Source organism: Colobus angolensis, unplaced genomic scaffold (assembly GCF_000951035.1).
Source record: "Colobus angolensis palliatus isolate OR3802 unplaced genomic scaffold, Cang.pa_1.0 Scaffold102, whole genome shotgun sequence".
In the NCBI taxonomy this organism is placed as follows: Eukaryota; Metazoa; Chordata; class Mammalia; order Primates; family Cercopithecidae; genus Colobus; species Colobus angolensis.
The window spans coordinates 2,725,909-2,752,237 of NW_012111142.1; the positions used below are offsets into that span (position 1 = coordinate 2,725,909).

Here is a 26,329-nt window from a genome sequence, read left to right on the forward strand (position 1 = left end):
AGGATACCATCAACGAAGTAACAAGATGGGTGGGTGTGGTGGCCCACACCTGTAATCCCAGCACTTTGGGAGGCCGAGGCAGACAGATCACTTGAGGCCAGGAGTTCAAGACCAGCCTGACCAACATGGCAAAACCCCATCTCCACTAAAAAAATACAAAAATTAGCCAGCATGGTGGTGCAAGCCTGTAATCCCAGCTACTTGGGAGGCTGAGGCACAAGAATCACTTGAACCCAGGAGCTGGGGGTCACAGTGAGCCAAGATCATGCCACCGCACTCTAGCCTTGGTGACAGAACGAGACTCTGCCAAAATATATATTAAAAAAAAAAAAAACTAAAAAGACAACCTACAGAACAAGAGAAAATGCTTGTAAATCATATACCTGATAAAGTACTTGTATCCTGAATATGCAAAGAACTCTTACAACTCAATAATATGAACAAAAATAACCTAATTTTAAAATGAGCAAAGATTTTAAGTATACATTTCTCCAAAGAAGACAGGAAAGTGGTCAACAAGTATATGGAAAGATACTCAACATTATCAGTCACTAAGAAAATGAAAATCAAAATCAAAATAATGTACCATTCACACATATTCTGCTGGCTAAAATTTAAAAGCTAGACAATAACAAGGGTTAGTGAGAAAGTAGAAAAGCCAGAACCCTCATACATTGCTGCTAGGATTGTAAAATGGTGAACCACTTTGGAAAACAGTTTAGGAGTTCCTCAAATGGTTAAACATAGTTATCAACATGACCAGCAACTCTACTCCTAGGCAAATATCCAGTAGGAATGAAAATATACACCCACACAAACTCATGTACACGAATGTTCTGAACATTATTCATAGTAGCTAAAAAGTAGAAAAAACCAAAATGTCCATCAAATGATGAATAAAGAAAATGTGGTATACCCATCTAATAGAATATTACTGTCATTAAAAAAAAGTAACGAGGTGCTAACAAATACATGTAACAACATGGAAGAACCTTGAAAAAAATTATGGCAAGTTAAAGAAGTCAGACACAAAAGGACATATAGCGTATGGTTCCATTTAGATGAAATGTCCAGATCAGGCAAATCCATATAGGCAGAAAGTAGATTAGTGGTTCCTAGGGCTGGGGATGGAAAAAAAGAAGGGTGAAGAATAGGAAGTGAGTGGGTACAGGGCTGCTTTTTGGGGTAATTAAAATAGGAATTTGGTAATGGTAATCATTACAGAACTCTGTGAATATATTAAAAACCACTAAATTGTGGTTTTTATTTTACTTTAAAAGGTTGAAATGTCTAATGTGTAAATTACATCTCAATAAAGCTATTATTTAACAAAGAAAACCACAAGATACTACTTCACCCACAAGTAGAATGGCTAAAACAAAAAGAATACAGAACTATGCCGACATTAGACATATATCATCTGACACCCCTGAGCCACCTTAAACATTATAGAATTTGGACTTTTAAACATCATCTGACAAAGATGCACTTTGAGCTCTAAGCTGATGCTGCCTGCCAGCTAATATCACAATCTTTGTATAGCAGATTAGATAATTGTTGGATTTTATATTTCATTCCCTCTTATTTTGCAGGAAAACAGAAAAATCAGTGCTAAAACTAGTGCTAAGAAATGTAGATCTCATAAATTTAATTAATATAAAGACAGAAATAATCATTAGCCTCAATGAAATGCTGTCAACTGTATATTCTACTATAAGTTAACTTTAAGTCAGTCAATTGAATGTTCTACTACAAAAGAACAAAAATAAAGATCATCTGTGAGATACCAGAAGTGTATCATCAAGACCATGTAAAAGCCTATATGATTAAAAATAATTTTGTTTTAAATATTTTGATATTTTTAACTCTCTGCATAAGAACTTTCCTTAAAATACTGTTTTAAAATATCTATTGTTCAGTTCCTTCATATTCAACTGTCTCAAGTGTTTATGGGAACATATTACACACAAAATCAAGAGTGTCTCTCTAGGTATAGACATGTGCTAGTGGCCATAAAACTGGCCAAGCCCAGGTCAGGTCTAGAAGCCAATCACAAGTCACGGGAAAGACCAACATGCAGGTCAGAGGCACAAAACAGTCAGTATATAGATCCAAATACGAAAGACTGAATAAGTGGTGGCCTTCTTCATCAACAGAATAAAGAAATAGGAATCAAAATTCAACCTATTGAACATGCTTAAAGAGTAATGAGACTATGAACCTGAAGTAGAAGGGAGTACAGAAAAATGAAAATAATGTGTTGAAGTATCATGTAAGTATGGGTTGATCCTTTCCATATGATATCTATTTAAAGTATTTTAGAAATAACTTAAATAACCAGACAGTTGACCATGGACTCTCCTGACCTGTTCCATTATGTGATCATCTAAGTCCCAGAACTGACATTAATCATCCCATCAATCCCAGATCTAATTCCCCATCTTAGATTCATTAGCTATATTTTAATACAAGTGAACTAAACTGAACAGTGCAGCATAAATAGCAAGTAGCATGTAAATATTAGGAACTGAAATGCTACATTGCCCAATTCCAGGGAGTACCATTCATATAACATATACTAAAAAATAGTGTTCCGTGGAGTTCTGCAACATGGTAGCCCCATATCCACTGGCCCTTATCAGTATTTACATTCTTCTACTGCCTACATTTAACTTTAAATCATCCCAACCCACAATACTTTTTAATTCATGTATTTTTATATCAGTTTGCTATGGTGTATTTGCCTAGATACACTCAAAACTTGCTGTTAGTCATTCTCTCATCCTAGTTCTAACTTCTGTTGGATTTCAGCTTTTGTTTACCTTTCCTGTTTATAAAACAACTTCTTATAAAACCCTTGACTTCTCTATTTTTATTAATGTATATTATCTTAGTATAAATATGTATTTATAATACATATAAATACATATATATTTATAAATAATTTTTAAATAATATAAATGAAAGACAATTCTGAGTAGAACAATTTTATCATTCACTTTTGGATGACAATTTTGGAAGACTGAGTTTCTACATTTCTAGAAGAACTGGTTGCAGAGAGGGTAGCACAGTAAAAGAGTAATCTTCCCTTCTAATAACATGTATTCTCCACATTTAGCATATTTTTCTTGTCACTGTGAGAGAATAAGTGAAATTTTATAACTGTAGTTGTGAATGTTTTGGGCCATTGCTTGCCACCAATAACGTCAAGAAGGACTGTAAAAAAGAAAGGAAAATGCTAACTCAAAAATGTGTCTGCAATACCAACTCTAAATATAATATTTTTCAAAGTTTATAGGCAAGGAAAAAGTCTTTAAATAACCATGAAAGCCACACAAAAATGCTTAAGATTTTAAAACTGACTTAAGATTCAAACTATAAAATGATATAAAATTTATATTTTAGAATCAATAGGATGTTTCCAATTTTCCTGGCCTGATGTTTCACCTTTTCAGTTCTGTATCTGAGTACTCAGTATAAAGGCTCAAATAAATAGCACTATGGAATGGTGGTTGACTGACAATACTGAGGGTATAGTAAATATCACACGATAAATATTCACTCGCCTAGAGTTTTTTTGGGGAAGACATTTACTCTCCTTTTTTATAGAAAATAATCCCTTATCCTTTCCAAGAATTGCATCTATCATATATTCTGAATATCTTGCTTCTATATCACCATGATTTTAAATTCTCAGTTTCCTACCCATATCTGTTTAAGTAACAATTCATGTAGTGATTTCATATTTTCAAGTTGTTCTGTCATTATCTGTCCTTCCTCCTGTTCTTGATTTTAGAAAATCCTTTATAGTTTTTCATGATTATGTAGGAACATATAGTCAAAAAGACAATGTCAAATGCAAGCTATTAAAGGTGAGCTGTGTTAAACTATGAAAATGAAATTTCTTCCTAGTAAAAATTAAAGAAAAAAAGAGGGGCCTGTCGTGGGGTGGGGGAGGGGGGCAGGGATAGCATTAGGAGATATACCTAATGTAAATGATGAGTTAACGGATGCAGCACACCAACATGGCACATGTATACATATGTAACAAACCTGCACGTTGTGCACATGTACCCTAGAACTTAAAAGTATAATAAAAAATAAAATAAAATAAGAAAAAGAATAAAGTGCTTTCTACTAGTATTGAATAATAGAAGGGAACTAGAGATCTCTAGAAAATAGAGATTATTACCTAAAATTAGATAGATTATATAGCTAAGCCATTTTTGCTGTTAATTCTTCTAAAAACAAGATGGAATTAACATATATATTTAGATATGTTTGCCCTCGGACAATGTTAAATTCTAATGATAAAGAACACAAAAGCAACCTAAATTTGTAATCCTCTACAGCTGTCTTCTCACTAATACAGATTTAATGAGGTTGGTTTAATGTAAAAACAGAAATATGAATACCTCAAGGAAATTTTCTGGTTATACTTACATTACAAAGGATCTTTTCCTTCACTCATTCAGCAAATTATGACTCTTAAGATTGCCTGCTGGTGGTTAACACCTTGACAAAAAGGGATTCAAAGTGTCAAATCTTATGAAGAAAAGAGAAAAGAAATCTTCACCATCAAAAAGTCACATCAAGAATTTTAAAAATTCATTTCTGAAATGTTAATGGTAAAATCCAGTATCTTAATATTGATGTGCAAATGGAGGATTCTCCTATCATAATTCTAACAGAACACTCATCTTAGAATCTTGTCCTTTTTGACTTTCCTTTATTCCAGGCTGAAAGAGATCATCCATAAGCTTTATTGACTGAGTTTACTAGCTGTCAGAACTTGAAATGAAATCTGTGTTCACAACAAAGTCTGAAACCAGGATGTACAGTACGTTTATTCTAACTCTAATGATATACTTTTGTTGCTGCCTTCCAAATAAAAGATTAGCATAACTTTTGGCTGGTCTTTGACTGAAGGTGAATTACCAGGCAAAATAAACTGACCCTCTCTCAATTATCATGCATGCATTCACTCACTTACACATATAAGTCAATACTGTTATGTGTGCATATTATGTAAAACAATTTGATTCCAAACATTTATTCCCAGTCATGAGGATGACTATATTGTAAGATTTGTCGGTAAAATATACTGAGTGTTTTCCATACAATTCAATGTAAAGAAAATTTTTGCCTCCTCTCACATTAACTTTGCCCAGGTGTAATCTTGTCTCATTCCAAAAATCTACCTAAAAATGATCCCTAAATATGTTGAGGAAATAACAATGCTACTCTGCAGCTCTTAAGCTTTCATATTAGTTCTTGTAAGAACATTGACAACTGGTTCAGACCCACTTGAAGGTATGGGTGCTCTCATTGGATGTGTTTACTGTAGAGTCCTGTGAATACTGCAGCTATGTAGGAATAGCAAATTGCAATAGCTTAGATCAGAGGACTGCACTGTATAAAATCTGGTATACCACTGGCTTCTGGTTCCTATATTGCTTTGACATTCTAGAAAAATTAGTATTGGACTTAATTTTTCCTGTCTGTATCCAGACTAAAGAAAATTTTTAGATTTCAGACTATTTATTTCAATTCAGTAAGTCATCCTCACTGAGAAATGTCAAATCTGATTTTTCTCATCAGATATACTAAAACAATCTGCCCACCCTCTCTTTCAGTTTTACATGCAACTCTAAACAAATAGGTTTTCTGATGGAAGAGATCAATGGCTTTAGATGATGCACAATTTTATGTCTTTATAAGTAACGTTTCTACACTGAAACATGAAAGCTCCACTTAAAACAATTAATATTGTTTTCAAAGCAATATATGCATTTATTATAAATGAACAGAACTCATTTGAGACACCGATTCAAATGAAAGGATTAAAATAATCCCAACATTAAAACCAAAACAAAAGCATTTTATCTTCTCACATCTTTATTATGTATTTTATAATCCTAGCTCAATAATCACTCTTGTACTTTTAGATCACAAATTTGCCTTTAAGTAACAAATAATACACTTAAGGCAGATTTGCCTTATAGGTGGCCTCAGCTTCTAAACACCACTACACTGCTTTATATAAAAAACAAAAATCACATAGAAGAGAACCTAGTGACATCTTTCTTGGTACTTTAGATTTGAAAACTGCATAATAAATTGAGTTCCCATAAAATTTTGCCCTTGGGATAGGAAACAAACACTACTACTATTTTATAGTTGCCTTTATCTGATTTGATTGGATGCAGTTATAACAGTATTAATAACATAACCTTTAAATTTGTGAGGGAAAACCAATACTTTATATTCACTCCTCATAAAAGGTTCAACAGCAAGCATAATGAGGAGCCATTATAAAAATCATAATGTGAAATATTACTTTAACTCATAATTCTGCTTATATAAGTGTATGCATATCACAGTTAACAAATACTATTTAATTATCAACACATATGCAAAAGCATTCTTTGATTGCATTAATAGCAGTAGGCTAGACAGCATTAAAGTTTCCTTCTCTGATCTTCTGGTCATTAGTACAAACTGAGAATTTTGAAACTATCTGGTGATCCCAGTCTTTGGGGGAGGGTTAATATCACAAAACCTGCATGAGAACAATGGGCTCAGGTGGAAGACTTCGAAGACTAAAAGGCTTACAGTTAAGGTAGAATTATCACTAGTAGATCTTAGGGAAATAGGAATGCAACCAGAATCACTCAATTTATTTATTAGAAAGCAAGATTCATTAAATCATTCCTCTTTTAGAAAAATATCTTTAAACTTTTATATTTTCAAATGTTCTTTTTCTTAAAGAACATAAAAAATTAAGATATTTGTGAAAATAAACATTTCGAATACACTTGTTTCTCTTCATTTTCCCCTTTCAATGGAATTCTTCTCATCAAGCACAAATGTGCTAATCTTTAAAGCAAGACAAACTCTTCCATGCTAAATCTTTTTAATCGTTTCTTTTCATCCTCTGAAAAAAGGTCTTCTTCATTGGTTGTAGTAGATGTAAAATCATAGTCTCTGGAATGACCATTTACAAAAGTAAATAAGGGATATTTCTCCTTAGAAGAAAATTTCAGCATCTGTAACAGAAAGTATAGAAGAATCCCTTATTGGATGCAATAGTGCACACTAAGACCACATGACAAATCTACCGTTTTAGCCCTGAACCTCCCCTGTTAGCTTCTTTCATTTACATTCACCCAGTGCTATTCCTTTACCTGTTCTGGCTAAAAGACAAAAAGTGATTAGCATTGTATTGTTTATTTATAGGTAAATACATGCTTCTTCATTAGAATTAAATCATCAAAGAATATGCTCATTCACCCCTCCCACTTCCCCAAAGTAAGTTTTCTGGTCACATTAGTTTGAAAAAATACTAGAGAGTTAGGTTGTAATTTATCTTCTTTAGGTAGTAATAGACAATGAAACAAAATGGTATCACTGACTATGGTAAAATACTGTCAAAGAGTGTTTGGTAATCTAGGCAGTAAACTGAGTCAGAAGGCCCATTCTAATCTCTGTTTTGTAACTTACCTTGATGTGACCTTGGACACATCACTCTACCTGAATAACATCTATAAAACAGGGCAATCACTGCTTGGCTTTTTGGCTAAGATCAAGTGTATAAAAACAGAGCAAAAGAAATCCAATTTTTCTACCTCAGAGAACTGTTAAGAAGATCAAAAGCAATAATATGAAGTTATTTTTAAAAAATAACTTTGGTCTTTTCAAAGATTCTCTTTTAAAAAATATTTTAAGTAAACTATTTCTACAATAATCTAGTCAACATGAAAAATGGTCTTCTCACAAATAGTAATAATCCACATTTTATATATTATCTTCTAAAGTTACACTACATACAAAAAAAAGGCAATTCCTAGAATTTTGTGAGGATACTCACAATCTTTATAGCCCATCAGTTTGGAATTCACAAGTATAATATAAACAATTTTAAATATTTCTGTTAAACAAGTTTTATTCAAAAATTTTAATGATTTTCCTTAAAAAATGAATTAAACACTTTGAATAAAGGATGTTTTGACAAAAAGAAATTTTCAATAGGTAATCAGGGCCACAGGGATTCCGAAAAGTTACTATGCAATTTACAGAGAATGCTAAAAAGAATACAATATTTATATACATCATAATTGTTGTCAGTTAAATGCAATTTGTTTTTAAAAGATAATTTCAGAGGTAAAACTACATTATCTCAAATGTCAACATTCACCTGAAGGATCATCAATTTCTTATATATTACATTTATAGATTCTCTTGAAACATAGCCAGATAGGTAAGCCTAGCATATGATGAAAATTAAAAATATTTCAATGAGACAGCTATATAAAACATATTTTTAACTGAATGGAAATGAACCATTTAAAAACAATCAATATTAACAAAACTAGACATGACAAAAATCAGATCCTATAGTTCATACTGTGCTTATTTATACATTGCTGAAATTTATTTATATCCTACAAAAGAGGTAAGAGAGAAGAGCAAAAATGTGTAAAATGAAAAATAAGAGGCAGAGACTATTGGCATCTGATTAATCATCTTTCACCTCCAGCCAATAGCTGGAATATAGTCCAAAAACTGTTGTTATTTTTATATTCCTTTAATGTCACTTGTAAAAGTCCAGCATCTAACGGGCAAGTATCCATGTATCATTTTGAGATCAACACAGCAGAGTTAACATTATCATCTCTTCGTCCTTTCTTTCAACATTAAGAAAGGAGCTATCCGGGTTTATTAATATAGGACTAAGTTGCTCATCAAAGTTAAGATTCAAATCTGTGTCCCAGGTGAAAAAAAATGTCAGAAAGGAACCTGCTACCCTTTAATTTAAAAATGCATCTACTTTTTGCAAATCTTTTTGCAAATGGTCTCCTTATGCACAATATTTATTGATTCAGGCTGGGAGAATTATTTTCCAAACTTTCCTGAGTTTATTTAAATATTTTAAAGAGTATCAAATGAACAATATATTAAAGGTTTACCCAAATGAGTTGAAAATTTATGTCCACATAAAATCCTGCACATGGATGTATATAATAGCAGCTTTAATCACAATTTGATTCTGAATTTTTTTTTTTTTTTTCTTTGAGACGGAGTCTGGCTCTGTCGCCCGGGCTAGAGTGCAGTGGCTCCGCCTCCCGGGTTTACGCCATTCTCCTGCCTCAGCCTCCGGAGTAGCTGGGACTACAGGCGCCCGCCACCTCGCCCGGCTAGTTTTTTGTATTTTTTAGCAGAGACGGGGTTTCACCGTGTTAGCCAGGATGGTCTCGATCTCCTGACCTTGTGATCCACCCGTCTCGGCCTCCCAAAGTGCTGGGATTACAGGCTTGAGCCACCGCGCCCGGCCCGATTCTGAAATTTTAAAATGTGAAAAGGTTAGTGTTCTATTTTATATTACAAGAATGGCTACACTGTCAAAACCTTAAAAGTCCTTCCATAATGGATGATATAAAATCCAAATGAAAAAATACAATTTAGGCTATCTATGTGACATGGAGATACTATACAAAATAAAAGTTAATCTAAATTATTTGAAAACTTGGAAAATGTTTATTATATAATCCTAAAAAAAAACAAGATATAAGCCAGGCACAGTGGCTCACACCTGTAATCCCAGCACTTTGGGAGGCCGAGGCGGGCGGATCACGAAGTAGAGAGATTGAAACCATCCTGGCTAACACGGTGAAATCCCGTCTCTACTAAAAATACAAAAAATTATTTTTTGTGGTGGTGGACACTTACAGTCCCAGCTACTCGGGAGGCTGAGGCAGGAGAATGGCGTAACCCGGGAGGCAGAGCTTGCAGTGAGCCAAGATCGTGCCACTGCACTCCAGCATGGGTGACAGAGTGAGACTCTGTCTCAAAAAAAATAAGCTATAAAATTTAGTTTCAATTATGTTAAAATAATTTCAAATATATATTTTGAAAAGACTGAAAGGAAAGATAACGAAATATTAAGTTATCTCTGAATGAAATAATTAGTGATTTTTCTCGTGTATCTCTGTGTGTGTGTGTGTGTGTGTGTCTACGCACACACTTGTATTTTCCAAGTTTCTTTCTTTTGAAACATACTCTCACTCTGTCGCCCATGCTGGAGTGCAGTGGCATGATCACGGCTCACTGCAGCCTCGATCTCCTGGACTCAAATGGTCCTTCTACTTCAGGCTCCCGAGTAGCTGGGACTACAGGTATGTGCCACCGTACCTGGCTAATTTTGTATTTTTTATGCAGATGGGGTCTCATTATGTTGCCCAGGCTGGTCTCAAACTCCTGAACTCAAATGATCCATCTGCCTCTGCCTCCCAAAGTGTTGGGATTACAGGCATGAGTCACCACGGTCAGCCTATTTTTCAAACTTTCTAACATGTAATTCTTCTATTACATAGTAGGAGAAAACTATTATTTAAAAAAATTTTTAAGGTAACTGAATTAACCATCTCATAGTTGTTTTTTAAAAGGGAATTCAGTGGTTTGCTCAACAACTTTAGAACAGGCAATTCTAAACTCTGTTATATTGTAGTAACACAGCTAAAGCTACACTGAATCTACTTTATTAGCTAAAAGGCAAAGCATAGATTTCAGGAGATCAAATATTTTTATCACAAGTACTCAGTTGACAGGTTTCAGAATTTACAAATGAAAAAGCTGGAGGACAGAAGTTAAGCAATGTATACCATAATAAAGCTAGTAGTTGGTAGGACAGAAATAGAACCAGGAGATGATCGCTTCTCCTCAAGCCAAAACTTTTTATACCCAGTACAGGGCAGTGTATAGCTATGTAGCATATATTCACCACACTAGAGCTATACCCTATGTAGTAGTTAAGCTCTAAAGTCAGCCCATATTGCAAAATCAAGCATTGTCAAAAATCACCTTTAACAAGTCTTTAAATTGCTTAAAGGGTGATATGCATAATCTTGTGCACACAACCCTGTTCAGTAATATGTATAAATGTAAAATATATAGTAATGTAAATAGTACAGTCATGTGCCACATAATAACATTTCAGTCAACAAGGACCACATTCGACAGTGGTCCTATAAGATAATGGAGCTGAAAAATTCCTATCACCTAGTGTTGTCACAGCTGTCATAATGTCATTCCACAATGCATTATTCACAAGTCTATAGTGATGCTGGTGTAAACAAACTGATTGTATGGCAGATAAAATTATGTATAGTACATAATATTTGATAATAAATGACTTACTACTATACAATATTTTTTATTATTTTAGAGTGCACTCATTTTACTTTTTAAAAAAGAAATTACCTATAAAACAGCCTCAGGCAGGTGCTTTAGGAGGCACCGCAGAAGAAGGCACTATTATCATAGGAGATGACAGCTCCATGTGTGTTACTGTCCCTGAAGACTTTCTAGTGGGACAAGACGTGGAGGTAGAAGATAGCGGTATTGATGATCCTGACCCTGGGTAGGCCTAAACTAATGTGTATGTTTGTGTTTTCATTTTTAACAAAAAAGTTTAAAAGGAAAAAAATTTAAAAATTTAAAAATAGAAAAAATCTTAGAATAAGAATAGAAAGAAAATATCTTTGTAGCGCTGTACAATGTGTGTTTTAAGCTAAGTGCTTATAAAACAGTCAAAAAGCTAAAAATAATTTAAAAGTTTATAAAGTTAAAAAGTTACAGTAAGATGGTGAAACCCCATCTCTACTAAAAATACAAAAATTAGCCAGGCGTGGTGGCAGGCACCTGTAATCCCAGCTATTCGAGAGGTTGAGGCAAAGAACTGCTTGAACCTGGGAGGTGGAGGCTGCAGTCAGCCAAGATTGCTCCACTGCACTCCCGCCTGCAACAGGGCGAGACTCCATCTCAAAAAAAAAAAAAAAGTTACAGAAAGATATGGTTAATTTATTATTGAAGAAATATAACGTTTTCTCATAAATTTAGTGTAGCCTAAGTGTACAGTGTTTATAAAGTCTACCATAGTGTACAGTAGTGTCCTAGGCCTTCACATTCACTCACCATAGACTCACTGATTCACCCAGAGCAACCTCCAGTCCTGCAGGTGCCATTCATGTAAATTCCCTACACAGGTACACCATTTTTTAATTTTTTAGACCATCTTTTTATAATATCTTTTCTATGTTTAGATACATTTAGATACACAAATACTTACCATTGTGTTATAATTGCTTCTAGTATTCAGTACAGTAACATGCTGTACAGATTTGTAGTCTAGGAGCAACAGGCTATACAGGTTGACTATTCCTTAACTGAAATGCTTAGGACCAGAAGTGTTTCCATTTTGGATTTTTTTCAGATTTTGAAATATTTGCATTATATACACTTACTGGTTTAGCATTCCAAAGCTGAAAATTCAAAAATCCAAAATCTGAAATCCTAAATGTCCCAAACAGCATTTCCTTTTGGTATCATGTCAGCACTCAAAATGTTTTGAATTCTGATGCATTTTGGATTTCAGATTTTCAGATTAGGGATATACTCAACCCATCCATACAGCCTAGGTATGTAGTAGGCTATACCATTCCAGGTTTGTGCAAGTACATCCAATTATGTTTGCACAACAATGAAATCACCTAACAACACATTTATCAGAACATATCCCCATCATTAAGCAATGTATGACTGTATATAATAAAGAGTATACATGGAAAAATATATTCCTGTTTTTGATTACAAGAGCTCATATAGTTAAACTAAGCTAAGTGTGCAAGTGATATTAACTATCCTATTTCCTCACTATAAAATCTTAATCCTTGTATGCAACTTTTACCCCTCACTGTACTTAAAACACTCTCTTAAAAAAATACTTTCTTCTAGCCCTCAAATAAAAAGGCCTGTTATTAGTTTCTATTATTTCTACTGCAATCAACACCTCTGAGTATTTCTTTCTTAAAATACCATTTCCCTGATTTCTGCGATATTTTGCTTTCCTGTTTTTCCTTCTATTTTCTGAATGATTTATTCTCCATCTCCTCCTTCATTGACTCTACTTATTTCCACATCCCGAAACGTAGATAAAAATCCATTGTTCCTTTATCTTCTCTCTACATTCACTCCTTCTATATTCTCTTCCTTAATATTATCTACTATCAGTCTCAACAATTTCTCTGCTAGGCTTTATTATCATCCATGTTTTTGCAGATGGGAGAACTGAAATATTGAGGGATTAGGTGACTCGTATAAGGTCACACAATTAGTAACTGACACAGTCAGGATCTGAGCATAGGTAGTTTTGTTCTGGTGTAACCATTACCATCTCCAGCAGTAGTCAGTGGAGGCATGACTGCAACATCAATTTAAATTGATCATAAAATTTCCATTTCTTCCTCCTAAAAGTAGCTCTCTTCCAGACTTCTCCATTTCTATCAATGGCAACATCATTTACATTAATTAGGAATATTTTGTTGCAAGTGACAAATAAATAAAAAATAGAAAACAATAACAACAATTTCAAATAATACGAACTGTTTTCACCAGTCTGATATGGCTACTTTGATTAACTGATGTCAGATGAACAGCTTCTACAATTCTCTTGACCTTTCTCTCTGAATGAAATAGGACTGCTGAAACCCCAAGTGTTAGTTTATATTCAATGAAGGGGCAGGTGGATGTAAGAGAACAGCACTGCATCTACATCCCATTACAGCAGGAGAGCAAAAGCATTCCCAGAAACTTCCAGCACACACCCACTTATATTTCACTTACACCAAAGTGTTTCTAAAGAAATAGGAGACTAGAAAAATGAGTATTTGGTGGATACTGTCACTGCAAACAAAATCAGGATTCTTCAGCAAAAAAGAAAGAGGGATGAGTACTGAATAGATAACCAATGGTGTTTGTACACCATTCAGAGATGAGAACCACAATAAAAATAAAACCGGCTCATGTGCTCAGGAAGGACTGGAAGGTTTCCTTAGGATGTGTGGTCAGAAAAGACCAAGCTGCAACCTGAATAGCCAGCAGTGCCCAACCTTTCAGGAACAAGGGACCGATTTCATGGCAATTTCTCCATGGACTGGGGGGTGGGGATGGATTCAGGATGATTCAAGTGCATTACATTTATTGTGTACTTTATTTATATTATTACATTGCAATATATAATGAAATAATTATACAACTCACCATAATGTAGAATCAATCGGAGCCCTGAGCTTGTTTTCCTACAACTAGACTGTCCCATCTGGGGATGATGGGAGACAATGACAGATCATCAAGCATTAGATTCTCATAAGGAGCATGCAACCTAGATACCTTGCATACGCAGTTCACAATAGGGTTCACACTCCTATGAGACTCTAATGCCACCGCTGATCTGACAGGAGGCGGAGCTCAGGCGGTAATGCGAGTAGTGATGGGAACGGCTGTAAACACAGAGGAAGCTTCGCTTGCTAACCCGCCGCTCACCTTCTGCTTGCGGCCTGGTTCCTAACAGGCCACAGACTGGTACCAGTCCGTGGTCCAGGGCGGGGACCCCTGTGAATGACAATAAGGAGCCAGACATAAAAGTTCTGGGTGAAGAGCACTCTAGGCAGGGAAATCATAGAGTGCAAAGGCCCTAGGATGCCAGCACACTTTGCGTATTCAAAGAACAGAAAGCAAGCCAGTGCGGCTTGCAGGTAGAGGAAAACAGTAAGGGTGGTACACAGGGCCAGATCACTCAGGTCCCTATAAGCCAAATTAACACAAGATTTAGGTTTCACTGCTCCCTTAAACAGTCTACCTCATAAACATCCTACCATAGATCTCCCACAACATTTGACCTTGGTGGTTCTGCTCAGGATGTTTCTAGCATCTAGCCATCCTTCATACTTCTTGTCTGATTGTACCAAACTCCACCAGTACTTAAAGTTCCAGTCCAAGTTCCACTGACAACTATCTCACTCTATAGTGATTATTCCCTTCTCCAAAGTCCTATACATTTGTCTAGTACAATGTAAGGATTACAAACATGCACTGTGGAGCTAGATAATATCAGCTCAAAACTTGGCTGATACTTATTAATCAAATTACTATACCTGTCTCATTTTCCTTAGCTGTGAAATGTCAGTAATGATAGTATCTATCTCACAAAGTTGTTGTGCAGATTAAATCAGCTAATATATGTAAAGTACTTAGAAGATTGCCTGGCATCTAATGTGTTGGCTTTATCATTATTATTGAACTATCATAATATTAGTCTTCTGGCATTTAATTGTACAGTCATTTATCTTTAACATCCATTTCATGTCTCCCCAACTAAACTATAAGCTGCTGAAGATTTTAAAAGAAGTCAGTTTCTATCATTAGATCCCGGAAGTAAAAAAGACCTATGAAAGTTACAAAGTCCCTCAGATTTCATGTGGAAAACACAGAACTAGGAGGACCTCTAGGTGAACATAAGCCTGAAACACTAAAGTGATTTCAAAAAGACCTTTACCAAAATAGTGATGGGCATGGGAAACTCTGTACCACTGGAGAAAATGGGAGTAATTGTCCTAGAAGGGGAAACAACCCTATTCTCTTACTCGACTATAGAGCAAACCTATTCTCTTACTCTGTAAGACTACATACAGGCTGATTTCAACTCACCAAAAGAAGAAAGTTTTTAGCAATAAGGGTCTATCTGAACATTGAAAATACTTCCAGCAAAAGTCATTAGCTCACTATAACCTGAAATAATGATTAGATACTCAACTGTCTGGAACATGGACTGATGTATAAATAGGGGACTACACAGCATAGTGCTTATGAGCACACAGTCTTGAGTCACTGTCTCAGGTGAATCGCAGTACCACCATTTATTAGCTGTGGCCTTTGTGAACACTGCTAAACCTTTCTAAATATAAGATTCCTTATCTGTAAAATGGAGACAAAAGTAACTATCTCAGAAGGTTTGGTTGGTTAAATGAGATAATATACCACAGGTGAAGACCCAACAAATGTTAGCTTTGGACCAAATAACCTCTAAGATCTCAGGGATTCAATGGCTATAATATAAATTGTGTTTTGCAGATAGAAGTCAACTAGCCACTTGTAAATTTTTCCCCTGTGTTGATATACATTCCACAATCAAATAATTCATTCCCTAGTACATTTTCATTTGTGATTTTCTGTCCTCAAACACCAGCACTACTAGGTAATAAGATTAACAATGAACAGGCAATGTTTATCCTTGAATGACCAAATGATTAATAATCATTAAATTGAGAACAAATGAAAAAAATAAGAATAAAAGGGGGTATGAGATAAAATAAAAAATAATCTACATCAGGCCATTTACAACACAACAGAGCAGGGGAAATGCAACCCGAGTTTGTGAGTTAGGAAGGAGATGTTTCGGTGGGATACCCATGAAAAGTAAGCAAATTCATCTTGCGGAACTTGAAGAGCAACAGTATACAAAGGCCAGAGACATCATGGAAAGCAGAGGGGAGACCCAAAATGAAAACCAAGGAAACTGACAAAAACTTGTATGAACTCAATTCCCAGGTCCCTCCTTGCAACCAATACCCTTCTTCACCCCCTCTCCAGCCATCCCCCATATAGGAAAATGAAGATTTATTCTTTGGAAAAACTGAATAGAAAATGATATGAACTCCAGTACACTAGACACAGTGATGACTTCAGAAGCTGAGTAATTGTCAGTCTAAAAATAGGAAACCGTAGGGTCCTCGGTATCCTTCACTTCCTGCTCCTGGAGCTCAAGCAGACAACATATATTCATTCCACAGGCTCTTAAGATACGGCAGAACTTTTCTTTGAGAAAATGAAACAACTCCAGAGAAAAGACCACCACTTACTAACATGTGGGGGTTACCCAACAAAAAGGCAAGTTCATTACATGATCATCCTATTATGAAAGTTAACAGCTAAAAAGACAAGTTCAAACACATAGAGCTTCTACTCAGCTTTTTACTGCCTTACTATTAAATATAAACAGAGAGAAGGTCACTAGTCATTTGGGGGAAAGCATATAAAGGAAAACCAGATGATTAAAAGAAAAAACAGCTGGACGCGGTGGCTCACGCCTGTAATCCCAGCACTTTGGGAGGCTGAGGTAAGCAGATCATGAGGTCAGGAGATCGAGACAATCCTGGCTAACACGGTGAAACAGTCTCTACTAAAAATACAAAAAATTAGCCAGGCATGGTGGTGGGCGCTGTAGTCCCAGCTACTCAGGAGGCTGAAGCAGGTAAATGGCATGAACCCGGGAGGCAGAGCTTGCAGTGAACCGAGATCATGCTGCCGCACTCCAGCCTGGGCGACAGAGCAAGACTCCGTCTAAAACAAACAAACAAACAAACAAAAACATGAAAGAGTCCAGAAGGAAGCATAAACAACAAACGAAACAGAAGAAAACTTCAAAATTACTATAATTAATTTTCTAGGGGAAAAGAGAAACTGCATCCACAAAAAAGAAAAGAATTACATGAAAAAAGAATAGAAAAAAATATCAATAACAACTAAAAATGTAAGCATCCTAATTGAAATTTAAGAACAATAGAATAGGTAGAAGGTAAAGCAGAGGAAATCTTCCAGGACAAAAATATGAAGACATGGGAAACAGAAGGAAAAAAGAGAAAAATTAGGGAGCAATTCGGAAGATCCAAACTGTATAATAAGAGTTTCAGAAGGTAAGAACAAAGAGAAGAAACAATTATTTTTAATTTCAAGGAAATTTCCCATAATGGAAGCAGGACAATCAATGACAAAGAATGCAAACCAAGACACATAATGAAGCTTCAAGATATTAGGGATAAATAACTGTAGCTGGCTGGGTACAGTGGCACATGCCTGTAATCCCAGAACTTTGGGAAACTGAGGCAGGAGGATTGTGTGAGCCCAGGAGTTCAAGACCAGCCAGGGCAACATAGTGAAACCCTGTCTCTACAAAAAACGTAAAAATTAGCTGTTGTGGTGGTACACACCTGTGGTCCCAACTAGTCAGGAGGCTGAGGTGGGAGGATGGCTTGAGCCCATGAGGTAGGGGCTGCAGTGAGCTATGATTGCACCAATGCACTCCAGCCTGGGCAACACAGCAAGATCCTGTATCAAAAATAAAAATAACAGTAATAATTATAGCTAATATTTTAGTGCTACTATAAACCAAGCACTAGTCTATTAAATCTTTAATCCTCATAGTGATGTTACAGAGAAAGGTAGCTATTAGTATTTTCATTCCATGAAAGCTGATGCACAAAGAAGGGAAGCAGTGTGACTAAAGATACACAGCAATTAGGTGATGGAGCTGGGATTCTAACCTAAAAACTTTCAGAGAAATAAAAAATTCATTTGGAGGAAAATAATGCAGAATGACACTGAACTTCTTAACAACCCTAAATGCTAAAAGGGAGTGGAACAATGCTTCTAAAGTTCAGGGGAAAAATTATTTTCATTTTAGAATTCCATATCCAATTAAAGTATCAATAAATTAAAAGATAAAGCTGATCGACATGCAGGAATTCAAAAAATTTACCATCTATGCATCTTTTCCATAGGAAAGTACTAGAAAATATGCTCCAGCAAGAAAAAGGAATAAACTAAAAGATTCAGAAGATAGGAGATCAAATACAGGAAAGTGGCATCAGGAAGTTCCAAACTGACCACTCCGCACCAGGCCTAGAGAACAGTTAAGACGAGAGTGAACAGAAAACAGAAATGAGCAAATCTCCAGAAAAAAAACAGAATTTTTCCTATGTTTATAATTATGAAAAACGTACCGCTAGGTAGTTGACAGATACAACTAAACATTTAGGAAAAAAATAAATAGGTTAAAACAGAACTAAGGATATGAAAAAAGGGGGAAGGAGTACTAATTCCAAGATATACAAAGGACAGGAAAAAAGAAATGTAATCATAGCACATTATGTGATTAGTAAACAGTATTATGGAGGTGTAATGTGAACACTGAATAGTGACTAACCAAAATCTGTTTTATAACTGTACTGTGAGTATGGCTGGGAGAAGAGAAACAAGGTGAAAGGGTGTGGGAAGACCGTTAAATCCTCAAGTACTATAACTGAAAAATAACAAAGAATGTTTACAATGGACTAATCAAGAAATTACAGAACAAGCACATTACAGCAGGTCCCCAAATAATGTCATTTCATTCAATGTTGTGTGATTATAATGTTCATGAAGAAAAAAAATCAATTCCCAGCCACAGCCATCTGTGTGAAGTCTGCACATTCTCCTCATGCCTGTGTAAGTAGGTTACTCCAAGTTCTCTGGTTTCCTTTTGCATCCCAAACATGAGGTGAGCCGGTGTGTCTGCACTGATCCAGTCTGGGAGAATAGTGGGGTGTGTGTGAGTATACCTTACGCCGGGTAGCTTCCCACCTTGCGTCCTGAGCCTCCAGAATAGTCTCCGGCCACCTACAACCTGAACTGAATAGGCCAGCTGGAGAATGAATGAATACAAATTACTGCCAAATAAAAATGTGTAAGGTATACAACAATCATACAAATGCTTAACAATAAACACGTGGCAACAAAGCACTCAGTGAGCCTGCCAGATTTGTAATTGTTATGGAACTGTGTGGTGGTAGGAGATGCTTCTTACAATTTTCACTTTGCAAACTATTCCTTGATTTAACCCACCACCACAACTGCTGTCGCTCACTGATCCACCACCAACTGTAAGATAAACAATTATCTTACATTTCTTTTTTTCTAAGCTTTGTTTTTCTTGGAGTTAGTATTCCCATTCTTTTTTTTTTTTTTTTTTTTTTTTTGAGACGGAGTCTCGCTCTGTCGCCCAGGCTGGAGTGCTGTGGCCGGATCTCAGCTCACTGCAAGCTCCGCCTCCCGGGTTCACGCCATTCTCCTGCCTCAGCCTCCCGAGTAGCTGGGACTACAGGCACCCGCCACCTCGCCCGGCTAATTTTTTTGTATTTTTTAGTAGAGACGGGGTTTCACCGTGTTAGCCAGGATGGTCTCGATCTCCTGACCTCGTGATCCGCCCGTCTCGGCCTCCCAAAGTGCTGGGATTACAGGCTTGAGCCACCGCGCCCGGCCTAGTATTCCCATTCTTTTTCTCATTTCCTTAGTTCTCTTTGTAGCTATTTATTTTTTAAAAATGTTCGGTCATCTCTGTGAAATACCTTAATCTTTCTTAAATACAAGTACAGCTCATATTTATTTCAATGTTTAATATTAGAAGTATTTAAGTCTTTATTTGTAAGTTTGGTGATGCTTCTGTGACAAGAACTATGTCTTAGGAACTTAACTCTTGTTTATATCAATTATCCTATGGTAAAACCAGTTCCATTTTATATCGTTTCATTTAAAGTCACAGTTTCCAAGAACCTATCAATGATGTTAAGGGAAGACTTATTGTTCTTAGAAATGCAGAGGTAAAATTCTAAAGAAATAGCTAAAAGAGTTAAAAGTGAATATCTCTGAGGAGGTATTCTGTGGAGTGGGAAGTAACATGGCAAGGGACTCCTGATTTTCAGCATAAGCCTTTTATTGCAATTTCCATTTTTAAAATTAGTGTATGTCCTACTTTGATAAATATGAAAATTAATTTTTTGAACAAAACATATTTTGAGTTGTGCATTGAATAAAAGGACTATTCCAGTTTTAAGATAAATACACAGCAATTTAAGGAAAACAGAAGAACTAGGTAAAAACACACTGTAGATTTTCTATAACTCAATCACTGACCTCTTTACTAACTTATAAGTAAGACAACTTTATAACAAAGTCTCTTTAATTCATTTCTTCATTCAACAAATATTATTTACTGACCTTCTACAATGTGATAGCCAGTGCTAAGCACTGGGGATACAAAAATAAACAAAACCAACAAAATCCTTCCTTGTTGAGATGACATTCAGTGGAATAAACAGATGATAGATAACTAAACAGAATGTGTATATATATATGATATAGCAGAATATATACATGTATGTGTATAGTGATATGTGCTTAGGAGAAAAAACAATGAAGGAAGGGAATTCCGTATGTATAAAGGATGCCCAGGAAAGGCCTAAGAATGTGACACTTGAGTAAAGATCTGAAAGAAGGGAGAGAACCATGAGAATATCTGCAGGAAGAGAATGCCAGGCACAGGAAACAAACAAAACCCATGAAACAGGGGTGGGCACTGATCATTTTCAAGGAGACTAGTGTGCCTGTACTCAAGAGAGTTAAGGAAGAATGATAGGGAATGAGCTCAAAGAGCCAGCAGGGAGAAGCAGAGATTCCATTTACATAAAGCCTTGTGGGTTTGTAAGAGTTTGGGCTTTCACTCTGAGTTAGAAAGCTACTGTAAGATTCTTTAAAAAATTAACATAATCTTAGTTACACTCTAAATAAAATCACTCTGGCGGCTATGTTGCTTCTAGACTGTGGACAGAGCAAGGGAGATCAGTTAGGGAGCTACCGCAATAATTTCAAGGAAGATGTGAAGATGGGCCAGGGTAATAATGAGAGTGGTGAGAAATTATCAAATTCTAAGTACATTTTAAAGAAGAGATGATGGGATTTGCTGATGCGTATGACATGGGGTTCCTGAGACAGAGCAAGGGATCCAGTTTTTGGGCTAAGCACCCAGGAAAATGGAGTTGTCATTTATTTAATAATCAAATTCTTTTCATTTGTTATTTTACTTTACTTTTATAATTTACTTCAGTACCATAATTTCTTTGGATGAATAGAAGATACAACTTTGATCTTACGTCTCTCTCTAAATAGTACTCATGGCAAAATTCTAATGAAATACAGAAACAAAACTTCTGTGTTACAAATTTTAAAAATATTTTTAGTTTATAGTCACATCTTACAGCTTTAAAGAATAGCTAAAACAAGTATTTTATAAATATAATAATTAGGAGCATCATAATGGAGTAGCTTATATCAAATCAACCCTACCACCAAGAACCACCGCAAGAAATGGATGAAGTACAGCCAGGTGCAGTGGCTCACACCTGTAATCCCAGCACTTTGGGAGGCTGACGTGGGTGATCACCTGAGGTCAAGAGTTCGAGACCAGCCTAGCCAACATAGTGAAAGACCAGCTGTACTAAAAACACAAAACTTAGCGGGGCATGGTGGCAGGCACTGGTAATCCTAGCTACTCAGGAGGCTGAGGCATGAGAATCACTTGAATCTGGGAGGCACAGGTTGCAGTGAGCCAAGATCGCACCACTGCACTCCAGCCTGGGGGCCAGAGTGAGACTCCGTCTCCAAAAAAAAAAAAAAAAGATAAAGTATGATAGATAAAACAACTGTTGGAAAGCATCTGAGGGCAATTAAGACAATTTAAGTCTTGAGAAATAAAAATCTTAGAGAGGCAAAGTCTATTAAGAAATGAGAGAAGCCAGTGATAATGGAATAAATATCTTTAAGATACTGAAAGAAAACAACTGCTAACATGGAATTCTATATCCAGTAAAAATATCCTTCAACAACAAAGGCAAGCTCTTCCTCTTCCCTTCCCCTCCCAAACAATTCATTTTTAAAGCCACTAGACGGGGCTGGGGAAAGTAGGTATTCATGTCCAGGTGGAGGTCAACTGGGTATGTGGAAGACAGACTGGAACCTGGCAGACAGCAGACATCACTTTAACCAAGGGGTCAAAGTTAGCATCACCAATAAAGAGACAATAAAAATCACACGCCAATCACCAGGAAGTAGTCAAAAAAACATAGCACTTTAGTGATATATCTGGCAAAGATGTATAACCTGAAATTAATGAGGAAACTGTACAGACAAACCCAAATTGAGAGGACAATCTACAAAATTTTCAAAAGTGTCCTGTAAAAGACTAAGAAACATGTATCCTGTTATCTTAAAAAATATAATGTGAAAATCAAAAAAGATGATTAACCGTTCCAGATTAAAGAAGATTTAAGATGCATAAATGTAACATTATTGTGAACTCAATCTTTTTGCTACATAGACACTATTTGGACAACTGGTGAAACCTGAATAATTTTTTGGGAATTAAACGGTGATAATGTACAATGCCACTTTCCTGATTCTGATAGTTATATTGTGATTATATAGGAGAATGTCCTTATTTCTTAGTAAGAAGTACACACTCAACTATTCAAGGGTAATGGGGCATCATGCTAACAATTTATTCTCAAATGGTTCAGGAAAAAATTATTTGTATTATATTTACAACTTTTCTTTTTTTTTTTTTTTTTTTTTTGAGACGGAGTCTTGCTCTGTTGCCCAGGCTGGAGTGCAGTGGCCGGATCTCAGCTCACTGCAAGCCCCGCCTCCCGGGTTTACGCCATTCTCCTGCCTCAGCCTCCCAAGTAGCTGGGACTACAGGCGCCCGCCACCTCGCCCGGCTCGTTTTTTGTATTTTTTAGTAGAGACGGGGTTTCACTGTGTTAGCCAGGATGGTCTCGATCTCCTGACCTCGTGATCCGCCCGTCTCGGCCTCCCAAAGTGCTGAGATTACAGGCTTGAGCCACCGCGCCCGGCCATATATTTACAACTTTTCTATAAATTTGCTATTGTTTCCATTTTTAAATGAAGGCATAATAAAGATGTGTTCAAACAAAAGCTGAGAGAATTTATCACCAGGTAACAGCACTAAAAGAAATAATAAAGTTCTTCAGAGACAAGTGAAATGATCCCAAAAGGAAGCAGAGTAAAAACAGGAAAAAAAATGAAGGGCATCAGAAAGGGTAATACTGACTCTTTAAAACACAATGCCTTGTGGAATTTAAAATCCTACAGGATTCAAGTATTTGATGACACAAAGTACAAAAACAGAATTTAAGGTAAGAAATATTACTAAGACATAGAGGAACATTTAAAAGTTGTAATTCAATAGGAAGACCTAACAGTCCTAAGTTTGTATGTAACTAATAACAAAGCCTCAAAATGTATAAAACAAACAAACAAAAAAGATCTTAAAGGAGAAACAGACAACCTACCATCACAATTGGAGACTTTTATAACATGTCTTTCTGTAATTTAAAAACGATATAGGAAAGAAAAAAGAACGTAAAAGATTTCAACAACATAATTACTCAGACATGAGGGGAGGTAGGGAGGAAGATTATTAACAGGAAGATTGGAGACAGTGTTAAATAGAACTATTCCAAAGAGATGCTGAAATCTGAAGAAGGCGAAGAACAGAAGAGTGGTTGTTTTGGAGGCACTCCATTAAACCTGATTTCATCATATTCATCTGACCTTCAAATTTTCTACTCTCAACTCTCCTAGACCATTCGCCTCCCTGTCCACAGGGATTTCCACAGTTGACCATTTCAATGAAATAAAAGATACTACTAAACTGACTTGAAATTCTGCTCTCCCCATCATGCCAAACTCTATTGTTCACTTTACCTACTCCTAATTCAAGGCTTTCAAGAGTCTTAAAGCAAGACATGAAACTCTATTAGGTCCATTATGATTAGAAAGACACTTACTCTTCTCCTGGTGATTTTTTACTCATTGTATGGTGGACCTAAATAGGGCAGGTTTCATGGACATGTTAAGATCCTCACAGAAAATGCAGTGAATACATAGTATTAAATATTTTTTGCACTCCCCAAATTAAATTATGTCTCTTCTATTTTTCTTCCTCAAGACACTGTATTTTCTTCTTGATGAAACTTTTAACTTTTGTTATACACTTGTGTGTTTAATGTCCACTGGACTGTAAGTTCATGAAGCCAGGAGTCTCAACTATCTTGTTGACCACTGCATCTCCAGCTCTAGACAGTCATTCAACAAAATGGACCCTTACTATGAGCTGGGCACTGTTCTAGATGCTTTAGGATATGTCAGTGCTTTGACTTACAGTTTCTGTTTGTTTTTTATTTATTCCCAATGCTTCAGTATGACTTATGCTTTTTTTGTTCTGTTTTATTTTGAGACAAAGTCTCGCTCTGTTGCCCAGGCTGGAGAGGAATGGCACAATCTTGGCTCACTGCAACCTCTGCCTCCTGGGTTCAAGTTATTTTCAGGCCTCAGCCTCCTGAGTAGCTGGGAATACAGGCACACACCACCATGCCTGGCTAATTTTTGCATTTTTAGTAGAGACGGAGTTTCACCATGTTGGCCAGGCTGGTCTTGAACTCCTGACCTCAGGTGATCCGCCCACCTCGACCTCCCAAAGTGCTGGGATTACAGGTGTGAGCCACCATCCCCTGCCCAGTATGACTTATGTTTTGAAAGAATTACGGGGCTGCTGAATTGAGAACCAGCTAGAGGCAGGGAAGTGAGGCTTGGAAACTACATAAGAGATCACTAAAGTAACGACAGTGTCTCAGACCAGTGTTGCAAGAGCAGTAGGGAAGGTGGTGAAGAGAGGTCTGATTCTAGATATACTTTGAATCTACAATTTGTTATGAGATGTGAGAGAGAGAAGGGAAGTAAGAATAATCCAAGGCGTTGGCCTGAGCTGACAGTGGATAAATTTGCCATCAAATGAGATAAGGAAAACTGTGAGCGAAACAGGATTCAGAAGGAAGATCAGGAATTTGATTTTGGAAACGTATGCCAGACATACAAGGGACACTGAATAGCAACTGGACATTATAATCTATAATTTGGAAAATAATTTTGGGCTAAAGATACGATCTTGGATTATAATTGATATTTAAAGCTATATGACTGGATGAGATCATCAAGATAAAGAAGATATCAGAACTAAAGGCTAAGCCCTAAGCTACCCCAACATTAAGAGGGCTGGGGAAGAAAGCAGGCAAAGAAGACTAAAGAAGGAGCAATCAGTGAAGAATGAGAAAAACCAAAATAGTTTGGTGTCCTGGAAGCCAATGTGAAGATGTAGGAAGGTGAAGTGGATGTTCACCTATATCAAATGCTTCTGTTATGACAAGTAGAGTGAACTCTGAGCTTCGACCAATGGACTTGGCAACGTAGGGTCATTAGTGACCTTGAAGAGGAATTCTGGTGGAGTCATAGGGATGAAAGCACTCAAGTATTTGCTGACTAAATGAATGATCGTATTAATGAACTTTTTCTATTAATTTGTTCTCCTGGTCACCTAGATGTAAAACAGACTTGGTGAGCTCTCTCTTTCCCTTGCCACTTTCTAAGTGGCTGTCTTACTGATTTACCTTCACAAACTTTCTCAAAGTACTTCCTTCCTCTTTAATTCTACAGCTTCTGTACTAATCTAGGTCCTTGAAGAAGACATTGAAATCAATGAAGAAAAATCAGACTCTTTGATAAATGATGCTAAAATAACCATTTGTCCATGTGAGGAAAAAAAGATATCTACTTTAAAACATATACAAGTTCTAGACTGGGCGCAGTGGCTCACACTTGCAATCCCAGCACTTTGGGAGGCTGACACAGGAGGATCACCTGAGGTGAGGAATTCAAGACCAGCTTGGTCCACATGGTGAAACCCTGTGTCTACTAAAAATACAAAAAT

At 36.2% G+C, this 26,329-nt stretch overlaps 1 protein-coding gene across 3 annotated transcripts in view; it reads right to left on the bottom strand.

The window, feature by feature from the left end:
• Positions 1-5,772: 5,772 nt before the first annotated feature.
• ATG4C (autophagy related 4C, cysteine peptidase) overlaps positions 5,773-26,329 on the bottom strand; it is a 96,385-nt gene continuing 75,828 nt past the window's right edge. For 2 of the 3 annotated variants that reach the window (XM_011940989.1, XM_011940983.1), the window contains exon 11: positions 5,773-7,049. In XM_011940989.1, the coding sequence (XP_011796379.1) occupies positions 6,882-7,049 (168 nt within the window). In that variant the 3' untranslated portion in view covers positions 5,773-6,881. The remainder of the gene's footprint in view (positions 7,050-26,329) is intronic. The other variant, XM_011940995.1, reaches the window with a different exon arrangement.